General features: G+C 38.8%; 1 protein-coding gene and 1 long non-coding RNA gene across 2 annotated transcripts in view; one reads left to right on the top strand and one right to left on the bottom strand.

Moving 5' to 3' along the window:
* LOC136864712 (peroxisomal acyl-coenzyme A oxidase 3) overlaps nt 1–20,468 on the bottom strand; it is a 297,560-nt gene that overhangs the window by 47,480 nt on the left and 229,612 nt on the right. Inside the window, exon 13 of the mRNA XM_067142046.2 lies at nt 10,706–10,841. Within this exon, the coding sequence (XP_066998147.2) occupies nt 10,706–10,841 (136 nt within the window). The remainder of the gene's footprint in view (nt 1–10,705; nt 10,842–20,468) is intronic.
* The window catches only part of LOC136864714 (uncharacterized), a 69,070-nt gene that overhangs the window by 14,295 nt on the left and 34,307 nt on the right, over nt 1–20,468 (top strand). The gene's annotated exons all lie outside the window — the stretch shown is intronic.

Genomic DNA, 20,468 nt, shown 5'->3' with positions numbered 1-20,468 from the left:
GCAGAAAATCAAGTTTCATCCAGAATAAAACTGGTCTGAGACAAGGGGATGCACTACCTCCTCTCCTATTCAACATTGCACTGGAGAAGATTATCAGGAAATTAGCTCTTGTACATGTGTGGAACTAGAGGAAATGGCAGCAAGAACTGGCTTACGGGTAAATGATAAAAAGACACATTGCATGGTTGTACAGAGACCAAATCATGAGGAGGTTGACAGATTGCCTTTGAAGATTGGGAAATATATATTTAAAAGAGTAGAGGAGTTTAAATTCCTTGGTGTATTAATCGATGAGCAAAACTGAAGGCAACAGAAACACCAAGCTAGAATTAAGAATGCAAATAAGGCATTTTACTCTATGAGCCCTATATTTGGCTCAAAGTTTTTAACAAGGATGCAAAAATGATTATCTACAATACAATCATTCGACCAGTACTTCTGTATAGTTCCGAGGCAGAGTATAACCAGGAAAGAGCAGCAGCAGCAGTTGCAAGTCCTTAAGAATAAAGTTTATAGAAAAATATTTGGCCCATGGTTCGATCCTATCTCTCAAAGCTGGCAGAAAAGATCTAATGATGAGATTTACACCCTCTCTCAACAACACACTATAATGGGTGTGATAGAACCCAACAGACTGCGCTGGGCTGGACATGTACTGAGGATGCAGGATAATAGCACCAGTAGATCTACACACGGGATCTCTTAATGGGAAAAGACCTTCAGGAAGACCCCGAAGCACCTGGAAGAAGATCAACAAGGTATGCCGGACCCTCCAAATTGATAACTGGGAAGAGCAGGCTCAAGATCGAAAAGGATGGAAGGGGATTTGGAGATCGGCACGGGAACATCACGTCCCTCTGAAGCCTACGGAGCGAGTATAGAACATTTAGGAATCATTCTAAGTTAAAGTTAGCCTCCGTGGCTCAGACGGTAGCGCGTCGGCCTCTCACCGCTGGATACCGTGGTTCAAATCCCGGTGACTCCATGTGAGATTTGTGCTGGACAAAGCGGCGGCGGGACAGGTTTTTCTCCGGGTACTCCGGTTTTCCCTGTCATCTTTCATTCCAGCAACACTCTCCATTATCATTTCATAGCATTTATCACTCATTAATAAATCACCTTGGGAGTGGCGACCTCATTGTAATAACAGCCTATATATGTTTCATTCATTACATCCCTGACCCGGTCAATGACTAGAAAACAGGTTGTAGGTTTTCATTTTTCTCATTTTCTAAGTTAAAGTTATTCCATCAGACACTATATTTTCTGACGCAAATAGGAATAAACTGTGTGTTTATTGGTGCAAAGGAACAGTGTTAGTTTCAATTTAGTGGGAAGACACACCACACAGGTGAAGGGATTCAAACTTTTTTCTTTTTCCGTGTGTGTGGAAACAACCACAATCTTTAAACACAAGTGCAACTTATTTTACCAAACTAACATTCTGGTTCTAAGTCAGAGCTGAGTCAATGATTAAATATTACATTATGATTACGGGGGACAGTTAAATGTGGACACTCGTGTAATCTAATCAGCGAGTGGTTATCTTGCGCCGAGACCTTCTAAAATTGATGACGACCATTGTTGCTTACAACAGATCGTGGTTCCACGGTTGGGTCGCCATTCAACAAGGAGTATCTATGGAGACAACTTCACTGTAACCAACACAATTGTAAGGTGATCCTTATGTGAATAACTTCAGTATTTTCAATCATTGAACTCATTGTAGTTAGGACCTCTCTTTGTACCCAGCTCCAGGTCTACACCGAGTGTGCCCTGTGGTTGAGATATTTTCAACTCTCCAAAATAACTAGTCGTGGCTTATCATTCAATAATTTCCCGGTTCAATATTCAGTTTTTCTTTAATCGTTATTACTTTGGTGTACACGTCTTTACCGGTGCTTCCGGGATGCCTAGCCAAATCAGACAGTTTCAGTGGCTATCTGTTCACTTTGATTGTCCAGCTTTTGTTCTATTTTTAAAATATTGTTTTTTAAATGATATCTTGGTTAACAGAAAAGGTAATTCCTTTCCCCAAGGACATGCTGAGACTCCAGTTATATTCATTAATCAAAATGAACAAACCAGTTCAGTGCAATTATAAAATAGAGTAGAGAGTAATTTAGTGGAACATGGTCATATCGTATTATGTCGTCCTCTATACCACCCAGAATTGAATCCTATTGAGCTGATATGGGGAAGAGTCAAGAATGGCATTTCGAAACATAATGAGGCAGTCTGAATGGACACTTTATTGTATCTTACGGATGAAAAAATTGCTTCCGTTACAAAAGAGGACTGGAAGAAACACTGTGAGCACGTAATGAAAACTGAAGGCCAGCACATTTCAAGTAAAGATTTCCTGGACCAAGCGCAGGAGATGATCATAAATTTGGGAAGTAATATGGACTTCAATAGTGGCAGTGATGGAAGCAATACTGATACTGCATGTGACGGTGATAGTAAATCCACCGACACTGTCAACAGACACTGCTGGACATTTTGAGCAGCTGCAGTGAGTGTTCTTGGAGAATCCACGTTTCATTTGCATCTTTTTTGCAAGATCTTTTCTTCACTGAAACGAGTGTTTTTTTAATGTTGTTCTCTTGATGTCGTTTTAATAATCTAACATAAAATAATAAAGTATAATTCCAATACCGGTCAATTAAATGCCACCACATGGAAAAGTTTACTACATTAAACTTAGAACTTCTAACATGAGTTTTTCAGACTCACCTCATTCTGTTTTTACTGTTTACTTTTACTGTTTTTGTGCACTATCCTTTCCTCCCATCTATGTTAATGAATAGCATATTTTAAAAATAGGACAGCTTCATTTATTATGTCATTAGTCATTCTTCACTGTTATGCGTTTCATTCGCACCATGTTATGCTGACACCTAGGCTGAGCCTGATAAAACTTGCAAGTATTGTTTCTTCTTCCACCTAGATTATTTTGTCATTATGCTGTTGGCAGTTCTGTATTGAAGATGTGCTTGTTTCATTATTGTAAGAGTGACTAAGTAAACATTGAGTTTCATAAGTAACAGTTCATCCAAGATTAGGAAGAGAAAGTTGACAAAATATAAAATTGGTATGATTTTAGAAGAATGCGAGGATGATTCGAGTGAAGATGGTTTCAATGAAGATGAATCGCACTGTATACCAGAAGATGATGAAAATAAGTGAGAAGGAACATATTGGTGTAGTGAGATAAACAATATAGGATAAATACAGGACAATAGAAAAAAAGGGCTTTGTCTGGAATATGCACCCTTCAGAACCAACCAATGTAAGTAAGCACAACATTCTCAGATTAGGACTGTCAAGCTGCCATGTTTGAAAACCACTGAATCCCTTGTAGACACTTTTGATTTACATTTCATATCATATATACTTGAAAAGTTGTCCTTTACACCAACACAGAACCTGAGTGTGTTTACATAATAATAATAATAATAATAATAATAATAATAATAATAATAATAATAATAATAATAATAATAATAATAATGTTATTCGCTTTACGTCCCACTAACTACTTTTACGATTTTGGGAGATGCTGAGGTGCCAGAATTTAGTCCCACAGGATTTATTTTACATGTCAGTAAATGTACAGGCACGAGGCTGACGTATATGAGCACCTTCAAATACTACCGGACTGAACCATGATCAAACCTGTCAGGTTGGGGTCAGAAGGCCAGCGCCTCAACCATCTGAGTCATTCAGCTCGACGAGTGTGTTTACAGTGAGAAAGGAAGTAATAATTGCTGGAAAAAATGTGACAGTGTTGAACTTAGAACACTGATTGGGCTGCTCATTACTGCAGGTCATTTGAAAAGTAACCTGTCTAACATCAGAATTTTATGGAGTAGAATGTTGTAAAGTGTTCAGTGTAACAATGAGTAATCACACAGTTGAGGAACTGTTGAGGATCTTTGCGTTTTGATAAGTCGACAAGAAGAGAATGAAGGATGGCCAAATTTGATACTTTTAAGGACATATGGGAAGCCATAAATCACAAGCTTTGCAAATATTACCTCCCAGGCAAAAATCTTGTAGTGGCTAAACTGTTAGTTCCTTTCTGAGGGTACTGTGGATTTCAGCACTATATGTGTTCAAAGCTGGATAAATATGTAATCAACATCTGTGGGGTTTGTGACTGAAAATATTTCTATCCTTTCAGAGGTTTGCCATACTTAGGAAAAGAAAGGGAAAGAGAAGTACAAATGTTGGCTTTATTGCTGCCATCAGACTTACCTCAGACTTTGGAAGTCAACAGCAAAATCACAGGGCATATATATATATATTACATCAATGGTGTTGGCAGATAATTTACTCCACAATGGTCTAAGATGATTTACTCCATACTGGTCTTAAGAATTGTGGGAACCGTTCAGAAGAATAGGGTCTTTGTCCCTAAATAATTTTTGCCAAATAAGAACCAAGAAGGGGAAAAGCTCCATGTTTAGACTCATTAATTAACATTCTTTTGTATCATATGTGCCTAAATGGGAAAGTGCATTGTATTTCCTGTATTTCTTTCTACAATTCATCACACACCAGATGTCATAACTGAAGAGGATGAAAAGCCTGAAGCCATTCTTTACTAAAATGAGATCAAAGAGGACGTGGACTCTCTTGATCAGATATCTCATACATACACATGAAAGCGAAAGAGTAGAAGGTGCCCACCTGCATTGTTTGTGAACTGCATTGATGTGTGTGGAATTGCAGCATATGTATTTTCTTGGAGAAAAACATCTGGAATTATCAAGAAAAAAGAAATGTGGACGTCAGGTATTTCTTGCTGAGCTGGCAGAGAATTTGATGAAACCCCATATCAGCAGATGTCCAAAGTTAGGAATCCATAAATCCACAGTTCATTGCACTGCACTGAAAGTGTTGAAAATGACCCTCAGAGTTCATTTCCTGTGATGTCAACAGGAGCATGGAAGAAATTATGCTACCTATGCGATCACAGGAAAGGAAGAATACATAAAAGTGTGGGTTGCAAATGTATGTGGTAAACATCCAAAATCCACCACAAGGTGTGTCAAATGGTTACAGTACTGTATAAAGGATTCTGTACCAGATATGTAGAGAATTTTCTATACATTTTTCTTAGGCCTGGGAATTTTTCAAAATTATCCTAGATTTTCTCATTCCGGTACTGTATTTTAATATTGGTAATGCGTAGAGGCATGATATTTTTCACATTAACGATAAACACTACAAAAAATATTTTGAAGCGATTGAGCTATCTTGACGAATCATATGATTCTGGCAAAGAAAATCATGATTTTTCTTTTGCTAATAGCAGTGAATTAAAGCAAATGTGAAACTTGAGCAAAATTTGTGGAAAATAATGAGCTTGAAATTGTATTACGATATCATGAGTGTTAAGGGAAATGAAAGACAGAATAAGGGTTGCTCAATTCTATAGAAATAGCTGTTTCAGTTTAATATTCTAGGAAATCCCTTAATGGTATGGCCATGGCCATGTAGGGTGTAAGGGTAATTTATTAAGTAACATTGATTAGGGCTATATTATAGTTCTAATGAACATTACATAAGGAATAAAGAATGGTTACAATATTGTTTATATTTATCTACCTTTCACAAAAATAATCACACGAATTAAACTTCTTACAAACAATATTAGGAAATGATTGAAGCAAAAGTAAAGTAGTGGGGTCAGTCCTACTTAGCGAAATAATGCACAAAAATATTCCCTTTTTGTAAAAGCGTATATAAATTAATGAGAAAAATCGTGCCTCCACTAATGCTAACATAAGTTGAATATGAATAAATTCTATTTTTTTGATGAAGCCACTCATATGCTACCGCTTTCATGGTAAAACTGAATTTTACCCACCTTGAAACAATCTGAATCCGAGAGACTCCTCTTGGGTGTTAACATTACTAAAATGCATAGGAGTTATAGGGTTAATGATGGAGAGCTTTACAGTCTGGATATCCAAGGTTTGTATTCCAACATTCACAGTGAAGCAAATAATACCAGGGTGGTACCCACTTCAGGTCCCAGGAAACCTATCCTAACAAGAGGCATACATCATGCTCTTGCAGCTTGTGCGAGTTCACTTCTGATTAGCTGACTTGTATTAGACGAGCTGGCGGATTGTCAGATCATCCAAGTAAATTCAACCCACCATGTGGAGCACAGGTCACAAGGCTGAAATAGAGGAATGAGCTAACATGCTGACTTTAAAAAGCCTAAAGTCCGAACCACTTGTATTTATATGACTACATAGGCTACTAATACTTGATATAATACACAATCAACTTCAAACTTACGTGTTAAAGACACAAATGATATAGAAATGTGATCTTGCTTTAGCATAATACAACAAAACTAGGGTGAGCTGGAAGTTGTCGGTCGCTTATTGGATCCATCTCTTAACTATGAATATAATCAGTGTCTAAAGCTGTTGTCACAGCAAATGAAGTACCTGTGCTTCAATACATGATAGAAAATTTCAGTGCAATGAAGAGTTTGGTTTTGAGTTAATGCTTCCAAGAATAAGGTTATGTTATTTTCTAAGAGGAAAATTCAGGCATCTCTGCTGATAAATAGCAAATATCCTCTATTAAACACTTAGGAACTGTGTTAAATGAACAGTGATTACAAGAGTGAAATAAAATTTAGAACTGATCAGGCCAAGAGGAAACTTATAAGTATGAAACAATACATGTCAATACGGAATTACGATGAAGTTTACTATATGTAATAGATCAGATCTTAGCTTGCAAGTGAGAATCCCAATGATCTGTTGTTAATGAGTTCTTTGTTTTTCTCTATGGATGTAAAAGCCAGACCCTTGATCAAATATAGAGAAAAGAATTCTTGCTTTTGAGTCCTATCTGTACCATCACCTCTTATGAATAACTCTGGCACTAAAAATTTCTAATGACAAAGTTCTTCACTGGATAAAGAAACAAAAAAACTGCTACTAACTATAAAATACTCAATATCTAGGACACATTACGAAAGGCAGCGAGAGGTACCAGCTATTCCAATTTATAATCTAAGCTTTCCATGCTGCAACATAATATTCAAAGCTGGCTATGTGGACCATCAACTTCTGTTAATTTTTTCTACATTCTGGTTTACATTGCACCGACACAGATAGGTCTTATGGTGTTGATGGGGTAAGAAAGGCCTAGAAGTTGGAAGGAAGCGGCCGTGGCCTTAAGGTACAGCCCCAGCATTTGTCTGGCGTGAAAATGGGAAACCATGCAAAACCATTCTCGGGCTGCTGGCAGTGGGGTTCAAAACTGCTACCTCCTGAATGCAAGATGATTGCTACGTGAAACAAACCACACAGCCACTGGCTCGGTCCTCTGTTAAGAGAAGACTTCTTGAGAAGAAAATAGATTTATAATATAAGAACATTAGGACACGCCAATCAGTTACAACACAAATGTGAAGTTCAACAGTCTTCCAAAATAAACACTGTGCACCAACAGGTAATTTACATTCCAAGAGCTATCTGTACTCCTTTTTTGGCGATGTTTGGTTTTAGCTTGCTGAAATTTCTTTTGGCCGAAGCACCTCCCGTCTTCCTACTACCTACTACCACAGGGTCAACCGAACACACAGCATGCTGATACCATGCATACAAGCTACAACTCTGCTTGTTGCACGTGGCACTCTAGGTGTCATGATGAATAGCTAGCTCGCCAGAACTACGCTGGCACAAGCTGCAAGAGTGCAATGCATGCCTCACATCCCAACCTAACATTCTAATAATTACAATTATGTACACGATTACAGATCCCACAGTTAAAATGTTACAGTTTCCACATCAATGACCTAAATATGCCTAGCCCCTAATATGAATGAATAACAACTTATATTGATAACGAAACTAGAAATAAAGTTCACCTGAATAACTGTATAGTTTCTGAATTTCTCTCTCTTCTCTGTCACTCACCACTGCAGGCTCTTTTGCTGATAATTAAAACTGCTCTCCAATAGCCTCAAGCTGTACAATGGACAGTATAGTACCAAGCATAATAGGAAATGCTACTGCTGTCAATGCAGTGCAGCCACGTATTCTTGATCAAATTCTTCCATAACCATGCGTGACAATTTGGTTTATTACAACATGTCACTTTGCAGGCTGTGAGCTACTATCAGTTTTCCTTTGTGCACTCATACCAGGATCGTACATTTTCATCTTACTCCTGCTTACCTCCCCTCATTTGGCAAACAGCAGCCACATTCACTCCTGCTTGGAGGAGGGCAGTAATATCTAATGCCACAACTACCCTAACCACTCTTCTAACCAGGCAGTACAATCAAATCCTGGTATACCTGTTGTCAGCTGCTCTAGTGAAATGCGGGGAAGTTTTAATTTGTAAAAAACAACCCAGATTCGAACAGAAATTTGTGGATTGGTGGATTGCAAGTATGTGAACAGAAGACAATGGACACGATTATGGAAGTACAGGAAAAAATTGGGATCAGGAGAATTTACTGTTGTCAGCAAAGGAGCCCATACCCGGGGGCAAGGTGGGACCGCGGCCCCCCTCCAGCTCTCAGGGAAAGGCAAAAATCTAGTGTAGTCACGTGTTTTCCTTTCAAGAAAATGATTTAAAAGTCATTATTACGTAAAAGCGGTAGTACCGTCCACCAACAACAGGCAGCGGATACCGTGGATTATTCTCCCGCAGAATACAAATCCCCATTTTCTTCCAAAATATTAAAATTACTACGTACCCCCAGGTCTGGGCCCCCCTCTAGAAACTGTCATATGGGTGCCCATGGTTGTCAGGGAAGAAAAAAAAACACTGATAATGACACCCAAGTTAGTTGAATATGGGATAAATTTTCCTGTATTATGAAGGAATTTTCTGTACTCGGTGCAATACTTGTATGAAGATAATGAACAGTGCATGGGCCAAATCTGGATTATTGCACCATCTGTGCAAAAGAAAGAAGAATAAAGAGAGGTTTAAATATCTGAGGATGAAGATAAGGGCCAGTACAATCACACTCGCCTATAGGCTCCACTATACTACAAACAACAGTACTAAGTGATCGTGTTTCGTCTTGCCCAGGACAGGAAATTTGTCCTACCCAGGTGTGAAACAACTTGCTTGCTCTAAGGCAGTACACCCCCAGCGAGTGGTTCAGACAGTTAAGGCACTGGCCTTCAGAGCCCACGTTGGCAGGCTTGATCCTGGCTCACTCCGGTGGTATCTGAATGTGCTCAAATAAGTGAGCCCTGTGATTTACTGGTACGTAAAAGAATTCCAGTGGGGCAAAATTCCGTCATCTCTGTGCCTCTGAAAACCACTGTGGGATGTAAAACTAATAACATTATTATTATTATTATTATTATTATTATTATTATTATTATTATTATTATTGTAGTACATCCCAATCTTTTAATGCCTGACCAGTCAAGCAAGAGTAAGCACAACAAACAGTGGAAATGAGCATGCCTGACTCCTTTTCTCCTATGTAGTGGAGGGATAGGAAAGAAGAACAAAATGGTGATCATTTCCTCCTCACCTTGCAATAACAAAAACAGCATGCGAGTATATACACCAAAGGGTTAGAAACCTAATAAAAAGAAGTGTGAAGTGTATGGATGAATATACAGAAAGGAAAATGAGCATTGATCTGAATGAGTAACACAGAAAAGTAGTGCTTATATACATAATATTCATATACAAACTGGTCCACGAAAGGCTGTAAATTCTTCTATATAATGAAGAAATCTTGTTCCTGCAACTGAAATTTAATATAATATGAACCCGTTAGCAGTTGCTATAAGAACTAAAGCTCACCAAAACAGTCGTATCTGCATTTCCTGGATTCGCGGACATACTGGATCCATCAGAAATGAGAGAACTGATCAACTAGCAAAAGCTGCTGCTCAATCAAATCTGAAAGTCATGTATAATAGTTCTCCCTTATGCTATGCAAGAAGACAAATCAAAGAACTTATCTTGAATCAACGGAACCTCCTTTGGACCTCTGCACCAAATGGATCCGTTACTAGAAGAATATATTTTCCCACAGTTTACAACCAACTTAAGTGCAAACTTTTGGTGCCAAATTTTGAGTTAACACAATTTATGTCAGGCCATGGAAATTTCAAATCATACTTTGAACGTTTTAAAATTATTTTGACAGGTGATTATTCTTGCTTTTTTTTTTGGGTCTACTCAAACAGCTGATCATTTAATATTTGATTGTCCTGTGTTTACAAGAGCAAGATTTGATTTGGACTCTCATTTGAACTGCTGTAATATTCACTTTTCCCAACCACTATACCATATTTTCATACAGAAACGCTGTTACAAACATTTCCTAATTTTCTGATGATGATGATGCTTGTTGTTTTAAGGGGCCTAATATCAAAGGTCATCAGCCCCTTCCTAATTTTCATTCATTGCATCTTTCATAAACTGGTTCTGTAGATCACCATCATTATGTTTAATTTATAATTGTATGTTTCAATTATAACCCTAAAATACTTTGCAAAATAGGGTTCACTTGTATTGGATAACAACAACAACAACAATAATAATAATAATAATAATAATAATAATAATAATAATAATAATAAAGCAAGATATGTTTGTAGGAAAAGACAAAAATACATGTACATATATATACACTGAAAACAAATAAGGTAAATATTATTGGATATTATACTTTAGTTACCTTGATATAGAATTGTTAGATTTTTGTCCAAGCACCAAAGTCCATATAGCAAATATAAATGTTCCAAAACTGGCCTCAAGTTGGGATCTAAGCTTGGATCACAACACTTGTCCCAGAAGTAAACAAGTGCAATATTCTGAAAGAAAAAAGAGAAATTCTCACAACTGGTTTGAAATGTTCAATGTTCTCAAATAATACAAACTTCTCTGATTAACATCAAATACCACCACCATCTACTACTCAAGAATAATGCTTTCGAAGAAGGATGACAGATATCTCTAACACACTACCCGCCGCACTATTTTTGAACTTACAAACAAATAAAATGAAGACAAAACCTATTTGCCGCGACATGACTAGACCTGAACAAGAGAAAGTAGTGTGCAAACTTTACTTCCTTCCAAATTAAGACCATTATCCTGCTAGATATCTGCCTGGCTCCTTGGTTGAATGGCCAGCATAATGTCCTTCAATTCAGATGGCCCCAGATTCTATTCCTGACCAGGTCAGAGATTTTAAGAGCATTTGATTAAATCCTCTGGTCCGGGAGCCAGGTATTTGTGTTAGTTTTAATACACATTCACATACAAAAAATTACAATACAAACCACCACATAAACATGCGATAGTGAATACATCCCTCCACATAGGGCTGGCATCAAGAAGGGCATCTAGCGATAAAACCTGGCCTAATCCATATTACTGGCAATCCCAGGTAATTGGAAAAAGGCAAGGAAAGAAGAATATCCAGTTAGCTATCTATTATACCTCTTATGTGAGGAATTTATGGCATAGTTTACACTGTTAAGTCGTGCCTCGCATTCAGATATTTTAAAAAACTTGAACATTTTTCAAACTTACTGAACTCTAAGGAATAAGGATATGTAGTTACTCAGAATAGCTTAAAATCTCCAAACGCTGATAATTCTTCAGAAACATGGCAGTACTTACTATGCAATCGTGTAATAATCAGCATAAGATGTAGCAGTAATAACACAATGTTATCTCAAGACTCTGCATTAAAATTACAGTTGAACCTGCTTTATACACAACTCTGTTCTGCGTAATTTGTATTTGTACGTAATTTCCTTTAGTTCCCAGCAAAATGTTATTTAAAAGCGTGTTAATTAAACGTTATTTATACGTAATCTATTTATATGTAATTCGCTCTTGTACATATTAAGTGTCAGTTAAATATAACTGAGTTTTACATAATTATAATGAGCACGTGCTTTTTTAAAAGAAACTACTGTATTTTCGAAGTTTCCTCTTTGTCAGCGTAGGCGGAAGTAGAGCGGTCTGGTTTCGGTGCTGAAACTGAACACAAAGAGTTTCGCCCAGTAACATTGTTGACCCTTACTTACTGGCGGGTTAACAAAGGCCAATCGAGCGAGTCCCCTTCACTCTCTATCTCGCTCCTCATCTACCTTAGCCATTTTTTACCTTCACAATGCCGCCAAAGATTAAGATACATTACAAGCAAAGTGGGCGGTTTTGGTGCAGAAACAAAAGAAAATACAGTAAATTTGTTTGAATATGAGAATTTCTTTCGTGGGAACAATGAAGAAGTAAAATGTCCATGGTGCCGGTATCTGGTGTTTACTGTTGAACAGTAGTTTTGTCATTCAGTTGCTTTTGATTAGCCATGGAGAACAGAACAAGGAAAAGTTAGGCCCCATTCACAATGCAAACGTAACCGTAAACTTAACGACGTAACGTAATCGTAAATTTAACGTAAAATTTGTGGTATTCACAATGTAAGAATGTAACATTAACATAAAGAGTACCGGTACACAGCAGCCAATCAAAACACTACCACGTTATTTAGCACGGAAGTCGGGTTTTGGGCTATCTCGCAGTTTTATATTTCAGTACCTCGATGGAATCAAACAACGTGGTAGCGGAATTCATATTACTTCAAACATCTATTGCTTTGCTCCTGGGAGCTGTGTAGGCCTACCTGAAAAGGCGATCTAAAACACGGTGCAGAAAATGGGTTGATCCCTTGAATCAAAGAAGGTTATCTCAGTGCGATTTCGGTAATCTACTGTAAGAAATGACCCTCGTCAGTTCGTTTTGGACATGCGGATGAAACCTGAACTGTTTGCCTTTCTTACGATTTGCTTCCCCTTTTCTAATAAAAAGAAATGTAAGGTCTCCTTTACCGACATCTATGCCCCTATCTATCACACCCCGATGAGATGTTTGGATCTATTTGTTTGGATGATATCGTTTTCGTAAACTAGTAGTCCGTCATAATGTTAAGAAATATACAGGGACACTGTTTTATTTATGAAAGGGATAGTCTCTCGTCCGTTCGCCAGCGCTGCGAGCTTGTCTCCCGCCATTTACCGTCAGATTTCATTGCTACAGGATATTTATTTCCACCTATTATTTTTCGGTACATCGTCTTTGTAATTCTTTTTCCTTTTATCATACATACACACAAAGATTATTTTGAAAGAGAATTACAAGTGTTTCGTTGAAAGAAGTCAATTACATCGTGCACAAAATACAATGTTACCTCTGCTCTGATTGGCTGGTTCTTAAAGTTAACATAAAATTAACTGCAAGAGCTTGGAGTTTGCAATCCCTTAATTTTACAGACTCACAGTTAAGTTTACGTCGGCGCATTGTGAATGGGTCCATTAGATAAGATGGCCGCTAACTTCTAAGTTTACCGGGCGAGTTGGCCGTGCGCGTAGAGGCGCGCGGCTGTGAGCTTGCATCCGGGAGATAGTAGGTTCGAATCCCACTATCGGCAGCCCTGAAGATGGTTTTCCGTGGTTTCCCATTTTCACACCAGGCAAATGCTGGGGCTGTACCTTAATTAAGGCCACGGCCGCTTCCTTCCAACTCCTAGGCCTTTCCTATCCCATCGTCGCCATAAGACCTATCTGTGTCGGTGCGACGTAAAGCCCCTAGCAAAAAAAAAAAAACTTCTAAGTTAACGTTAATTTTAAGTTTACGTTAAGTTATGTTTGCATTGTGAATGGCCCTTTATACCCTAGATGAAAAAGTAAAATTTATACGAGAAGTGGATGCTAATCCACACAAAACAAAAACTGAAATTGCTTCAGACTTGGTGATTGCTTATATCATTCTATGTACAGTCATCAGTAAGAGAAACGCTATTTTGGACAAGTTCTTAAAACTGGGTTCAAAATCAGCAAAGTGCAGCCGTCAGCAAGAAGGACGGTACGTAGATTTGGAGAAAGCACTTTTCACATGGTTCCAGCAAAAGTGGGCTGCAGCTCTACCAATTAGTGGCGACATGCTGATTTCAAGGCTTCATCAGGATGGCTGCAAGGATTTAAAGATAGTCATGGAATCACAGGGAGAACAATTTGCAGCGACTCAAAAGCTGTGGACGATGCCACGGTGCACCACTGGAAAGAAGAGGTTCTTCCGGATATCACAAGCAATTATCAGCCTCCAAACATCTATAACTGTGATGAGACCGACCTATTCTACAATCTCCTTCCTAATAAAACATTAGCTCAAAAAGGTGCCTCATGCCATGGAGGGAAGAAAAGTAAAAGTCGTATAACAGTACTTCTCGCCACCAATGCAGATGGATCTGACAAACTTCCTCAACTTGCGATAGGAAAATCGAAGAATCCGAGGTGTTTTAAGGGTGCAAAAACAAAACCTACGGAATATGAATCCAACAGAAATTCTTGGATGACTTTGCTTCTAATGGAACAGTGGTTGAAAAAACTGGACATTAAAATGCAAAAGAAACAGAAGAAGATCCTTTTTCTTATGGATCGATGAGCAGCTCATCCACCTCAAATCGTTCTGGAGAATGTCCGAGTGGAACTTTTCCCTCCTAACTGTACCAGTGTTCTACAACCGCTTGACTTGGGCACCATTGCAAATTTCAAAGTGCATTATAGAAAAATGCTGGTTCAACATTTAACAACACTGAGTGATGCAGGAAATGAACCTATCTCCATTAATTTGCTACAAGCCAAGGACTTTATTTCGGCTGCCTGGAAACAGGTGTCATCCTCCACAATCAGCAACTGTTTCCACAAAGGTGGTGTCTTACTAGAAGAGGCTACCTCTAATGATGATTATGGAGACGAAGTTTTGTCTGGCAATGAGCTAATGCTACCGGAGAGTGTAGAATTCGATACTTCGGTGCATTTCAATGATAATCTGGCTGTATGTGGAGAACTAACAGATGAAGAGATTATTGCTGATGTATGCCAACAATGTGATGGTGATGGACCAGCTACAAGCGATAGTGACAGTGATGGAAATTGAGATAATGTAGGCATTACATCAGTGCTAAAAGTTGTAGTGAAAATGCTTTGAATTCATTACTAAGTTTGCAAAAGGAGGTTTATACTCTCAATGCAAGAAAATTGAAATAAGCCAAACTAATCTGATTTCTTTATAGCCGGACCAAGTTCAAAATAATATTTTCTGTCTTAATGTATCTATTATCTGCAAGGATTTACACATGTAGGTCTATTTAATTGGTTTTTCAGTACGTATGTGATGTATTGTGCAAGTCTGATTTCTAAGTAATTCTGAGTTACAAGTAGTTTTTTCTCTTCCTCTTGATATACGTATAAGGGTACGAACATGCCGAGTGGATTACTCCTCGCTCAGCGCTCATCACTCCTGTGTCTTCACACAGGAAGCTGAGAGATGCAAAACCCATACATTTCAATAGTAGCGTTCATGCCGGCACTTCACTCATCCCTCTTCTCTCCACTCCTCCCTCAAGAATCAAATCGGTTTGATTTTGGAGCGATGTGCTTCTTGAGCGCTGTTCTGTGATTGGCTGGCTCAAGGCCACGGCCGCCTACTCATAATATTATCGGCCTGCGTTCACTGAAGGTAAAATATCCATGTTGAATATTAATCTTTCGATGAAGTACAGATTGCTTTATTGAAGTGGAGAATAATATTATATTACTACTGCTTACGTTATTGTAATGACCAGTTCTTCTTCAATGCAAATATGACTGACATGAAAGCTGCTGTACTTCCGTGGTTTCATATTGCCTTCAATTCCTTTCAGCAAATATTACAATGTCTGCATTCTTCTTCTTCTTTTTCTACCGCATTTTGCCACACCTTGTGGGGCCGCGGATGCCAACCGTATCACACATGTTGACTGACGCTGTTTTACGGATGGATGCCTTTCCTGACGTCAACCTTATGTGGAGGGATGTAATTACTATTGCGTGTTTCGGTGGTAGTTTGTAGTATGGTGTGTTGTCTGAGTATGAAGAGGAGAGTGTTGGAACAAATGCAAATAACCAGTCCCCGAGCCAGAAGAATTAATGTCGCAAATAAAATCTGCAACCCGGCCGGGAATCGAACCCGGGATTCACTGAACCGAAGGGATCAACGTTGGCCATTCAACCAAGGAGTCGTATACTGAAATGTCTGCACTGACATTCTTCAATAGTCGCGACATTTCTGTGAGTCTTTCTTCACTTCTTGGTATAAATGATGGAATTCACCCAATCTCTGCCTTCTCTTATTAATTGGATGTGCGCTGTATCTTCTGTCAGAACTTGAAATCAAGTACAGTTTGCTTGCTATCATATGCTCATCATCACTTCTGCTACTATACTTAACTATTATGTATGCTATTTTGCTTTACGTCGCACCGACACAGATAGGTCTTATGGCAACGATGGGATAGGAAAGACCTAGGAATGGGAAGGAAGCGTCCGTGGCCTTAATTAAGGTACAGCCCCAGCATTTTCCTGGTGTGAAAATGGGAAACCGCGGAAAACCATCTTCAGGGCTGCCGACAGTGGGATTCGAACCCACTATCTCCCGGATGCAAGCTCACAGCTGCGCGCTCCTAACCGCACGGTCAACTCGCCCAGTATTATTATGTATACAGAGGAGTATCAACATTTTCACGAAACAAAATTACATTTAGAGAACACAACCCTATCTTCTCGTGAATGCTGCACAATCATAACTGGATGGAAAACTTTTCCTCATTAATGAAGAAAGAGCGAGGGTCTCCTACCCGGTATGTGCGCCTTTGAATGATGAGTGATGAGTGAAGAGCACTGCTATGAGCACTGAGTGAGGAGTAATCCACTCGGCATGTTCGTACCCTATGCCAGGTTCAACTGTACTCCCCACTATTCCAATAGTTCCCAAAGGTAAAAGAACAATAATTAACTGAAGTAGTCAAAAGCTTAACAATGGTGGTAATTCTGTATGAAAGCAGTTACTGTGAAGAAATGTAATATGTATTATGAAATGAAGTTAAAAATTGTGAGGGCAGTATCAGGTATGAGATGCTGGGTGTAATCTTGGGTGGAATACTCCCAATAACAAATATTTACAACTACTCATTGATTAACACATAACTATACATCACAATATGAGTAAACTGTCAACCTAATTCCAAAAATAAAAACCATGTAATATTTTCTGATTGTCTCATTCAACTCTAATGCATAATCTGTTAGGTATGTTAAAATTCTTACTTATGCACTTATTAGTTCCTCTCCGGTCTTATTCACGACTCAAACATGCAGCTTATTAGGCCCTTCTCAAAGTCAAAGAAGATATTTTTTTTTTTTTTTTTTTTGCTAGGGGCTTTACGTCGCACCGACACAGATAGGTCTTATGGCGACGATGGGATAGGAAAGGCCTAAGAGTTGGAAGGAAGCGGCCGTGGCCTTAATTAAGGTACAGCCCCAGCATTTGCCTGGTGTGAAAATGGGAAACCACGGAAAACCATTTTCAGGGCTGCCGATAGTGGGATTTGAACCTACTATCTCCCGGATGCAAGCTCACAGCCGCGCGCCTCTACGCGCACGGCCAACTCGCCCGGTAAAGAAGATATTAAAAGGGCTATGGATTGAAAAAGTAAATCTCTTCAATTTTTTTTTTTTTTTCACCATTTCCCCTGATCCAGTTGCAGTCAGGTCAAGGAAAATAGGATTCCTCTTTCTTTTCAAATGTTTTCCATCCAGTCTAGGTTCTGTTGCCTTAGGCTGTTCACCAAATTATCCATTTTTGTGAGGTTAGTCCTCAGTTTCTCTTTTCTTTCACATGCAATTTCATAATTTACAATAGTCCTCTTTTCATCCATTCCTTTGTTTAACATGTTCAAAGTCATTTCAGTCAATTTTTGACCCATTCATCACTTAAATTTTTCACTTTTAATCAGAATCATTAATGATCTGCATTTAGGGCTGTAGCCCAGTTCCAAGGAGGACATTCCAGGAATCATTAATGAACAAGGGAAATGTGTATGCAAGGATTTACAGCAGGAAAAGTATTCAGTTAGCAGTAGGGTAAAGATCATTGGTACAAGGATAATATCCAGATAGAGGAGGTGACTATTACTAATGAAGTATTGAAATTTACCTACAGTAACAAAAATATTTACAATAAGATACAAAAGTTGAAACCTAGAAAAGCAATTGGAATTGGTAAGATTGGCACTGCCGGTGGCTCCAAGTAACCTATGTACTGGCCTCCACGGTATGCACTAGCCATGCATCTTGGTTGGTGTGCTATTTACCAACTGATGAGCCTAACTTAGAACACTGGGGTGAAAAGCTGGCAACCAGGAATGAGTTCGCTGGAAAATTTATAATGTCCAATAACGGTATTATAAATTTACTCATTCGGGACAAATATTTCAGGTTCCCTAGGGGAATCAACATCTATACCATCTGATGGCCAGGAGGATTTTATATATATATATCATTATTTGTAAAGAGACCTCCTATATTGGTATTATAAATTTACTCATTCAGGACAAATATTTTAGGTTCCCTATGGAAATCAACTGCCTTTGCTGGCAGGACCTAGTGTTTACCGTGCACTATGTCTTCTGGTATGGGCTAGAGCAATTTTGTTACTTTCATTGATCTGTCTCTGTCTTATCCTTGGCTTTGACAATATGAAAGTGACTGAGGTATGAGCGATGTTAGTAATGCCATTCCTTCTGCAGCCAGCCCCTGTTATGAATGGTGTGAAAATGTTGCTCATAGGGTCGGTTGGTAAATGCATTTCAGTGGGCTTGGCAGACTGATATGTAATAGCAACTTCTGGTTCGGTGAGGAAAGCAACGGGGAACTACCTCACTCCTCATTTCCCTAGTACACCTCTTCAGTGATGCCTAGGCCATCTATGACAGCTGATGGCAGAGCTGTTGAGGATCCAACCAGCCTTAGGGCTGAAGACAACATACATACATACATACATACATACATGGAAATCAACATTTATACCATGTAATGGCCAGGCAGGCATCAATTTTTCGAAATGAGAGAAAGTCTCCCATAGTGCATTGGCACTGTCGGTGGCTCCATGTAGCCTACGCAGTGGCCTCCATGGTATGCACTAGCCATGCGTCTTGGTAGGTGTGCTATTTACCAACTGATGAGCCCAATTTAGCACACTGGGGTGAAACGCTGGCAACCAGGAATGAGTTAGCTGGAAAGTTTATAATGTCCAATAACGGACCAACTATATTGGTATTATAAGAGAGTAGCGTTGCGAAAATGTTGCAAAGTTTGGGCTGGGAAGACTTGGGAAAAAAGGAGATGAGCTGCTCGACTGAGTAATATGTTCTGAGCTGTCAGTTGAGAGGTGGTGTGGAATGACATTAGTAGATGAATAAGTTTGAGTGGTGTCTTTAAAAGTAGGCAAGATCACAATATGAAGATAAAGTTGGAGTTCAAGAGGACTAATTTTGGCAAATATTTGTTTATAGGAAGGGGAGTTAAGGATTGGAATAATTTACCAAGGGAGATGTTCAATAAATTTCCAGATTCTTTGCAATTATTTAAGAATAGACTGTAATCCACAATAAAGAATCTGCCACCTGGGCAACTGCCCTAAATGCAGATCCATGGTGTTATACCGTCTACCACTTCAGTTTCTCTGTAGAGCTCATCTGGTTTTATCAGCACTACATCCAGAATATTTTTCCCTCTAGTTGGTTCTATCATTTTCTGATTCAGCTGTCCTATACATATTAACTAATTCACCAGTTGTTTGCCATGCTTTCTGTAGTTTGCATTCCTTTCCCAGTTAGCATTTGGTAAGTTCAAATCGCCTACTACAATGCTGTTCCTTTCTTTGTCGTTCCTCACATAGCTGATTATCTTATCAAATAATTTTGCATCAGAGTCATTGCCAGACTTGCCAGGTCTGTAGACCCCATAAACATCACGTTGCCCGTTATCTTTAAGAGATAAGTCTTAAACCTAGAATTTCATGTTTCTCATCCTTAACTTTTTCATAGCTTACAAATTCTTCTTTCACTAGTATGAATACCCCCTCTATTGTTCCTAACCTGTCTCTACGATATACACTCCAATTCCATGAGAAAATTTCTGCATCCATAATATCACTTCTCAGTCATGACTCAATTCCTATTACAAAATCCGGTAAATATACACTGCCTGACAAAAAAGTTAAGCATCCAGAAGGAGCGGTCCAACATTATCCCACTTTGGTATAGATGCATATCACTGATGTGCGAGTTAATGATTAGATTTACAAGGATCTGTGATGTGTAGAACACCCATCATAGTGCATTTGTGATGGCACTACTCTGTTGTGAAGTAGTTACCAGTCAACTGCTGTGAGTCAGAGAGTTAAGCAATACATGCAGAGAGGACTACGTACAGTACGAAGCACCCGTGATGCCTTGCAGATGCATTCGACAGCCTATCCACCAATTGACAGTGCTTGACAGAGGCCGCATTGTGGGACTGCATGAGGCTGGTTGGTCGTATCTTGCAATT

The sequence above is a fragment of the Anabrus simplex genome, chromosome 2 (genome assembly GCF_040414725.1).
Source record: "Anabrus simplex isolate iqAnaSimp1 chromosome 2, ASM4041472v1, whole genome shotgun sequence".
Lineage (NCBI taxonomy): Eukaryota > Metazoa > Arthropoda > Insecta > Orthoptera > Tettigoniidae > Anabrus > Anabrus simplex.
The sequence above is the reverse complement of the archived record's forward strand: the minus strand, read 5'-3'. Positions and strand labels throughout refer to the sequence as shown.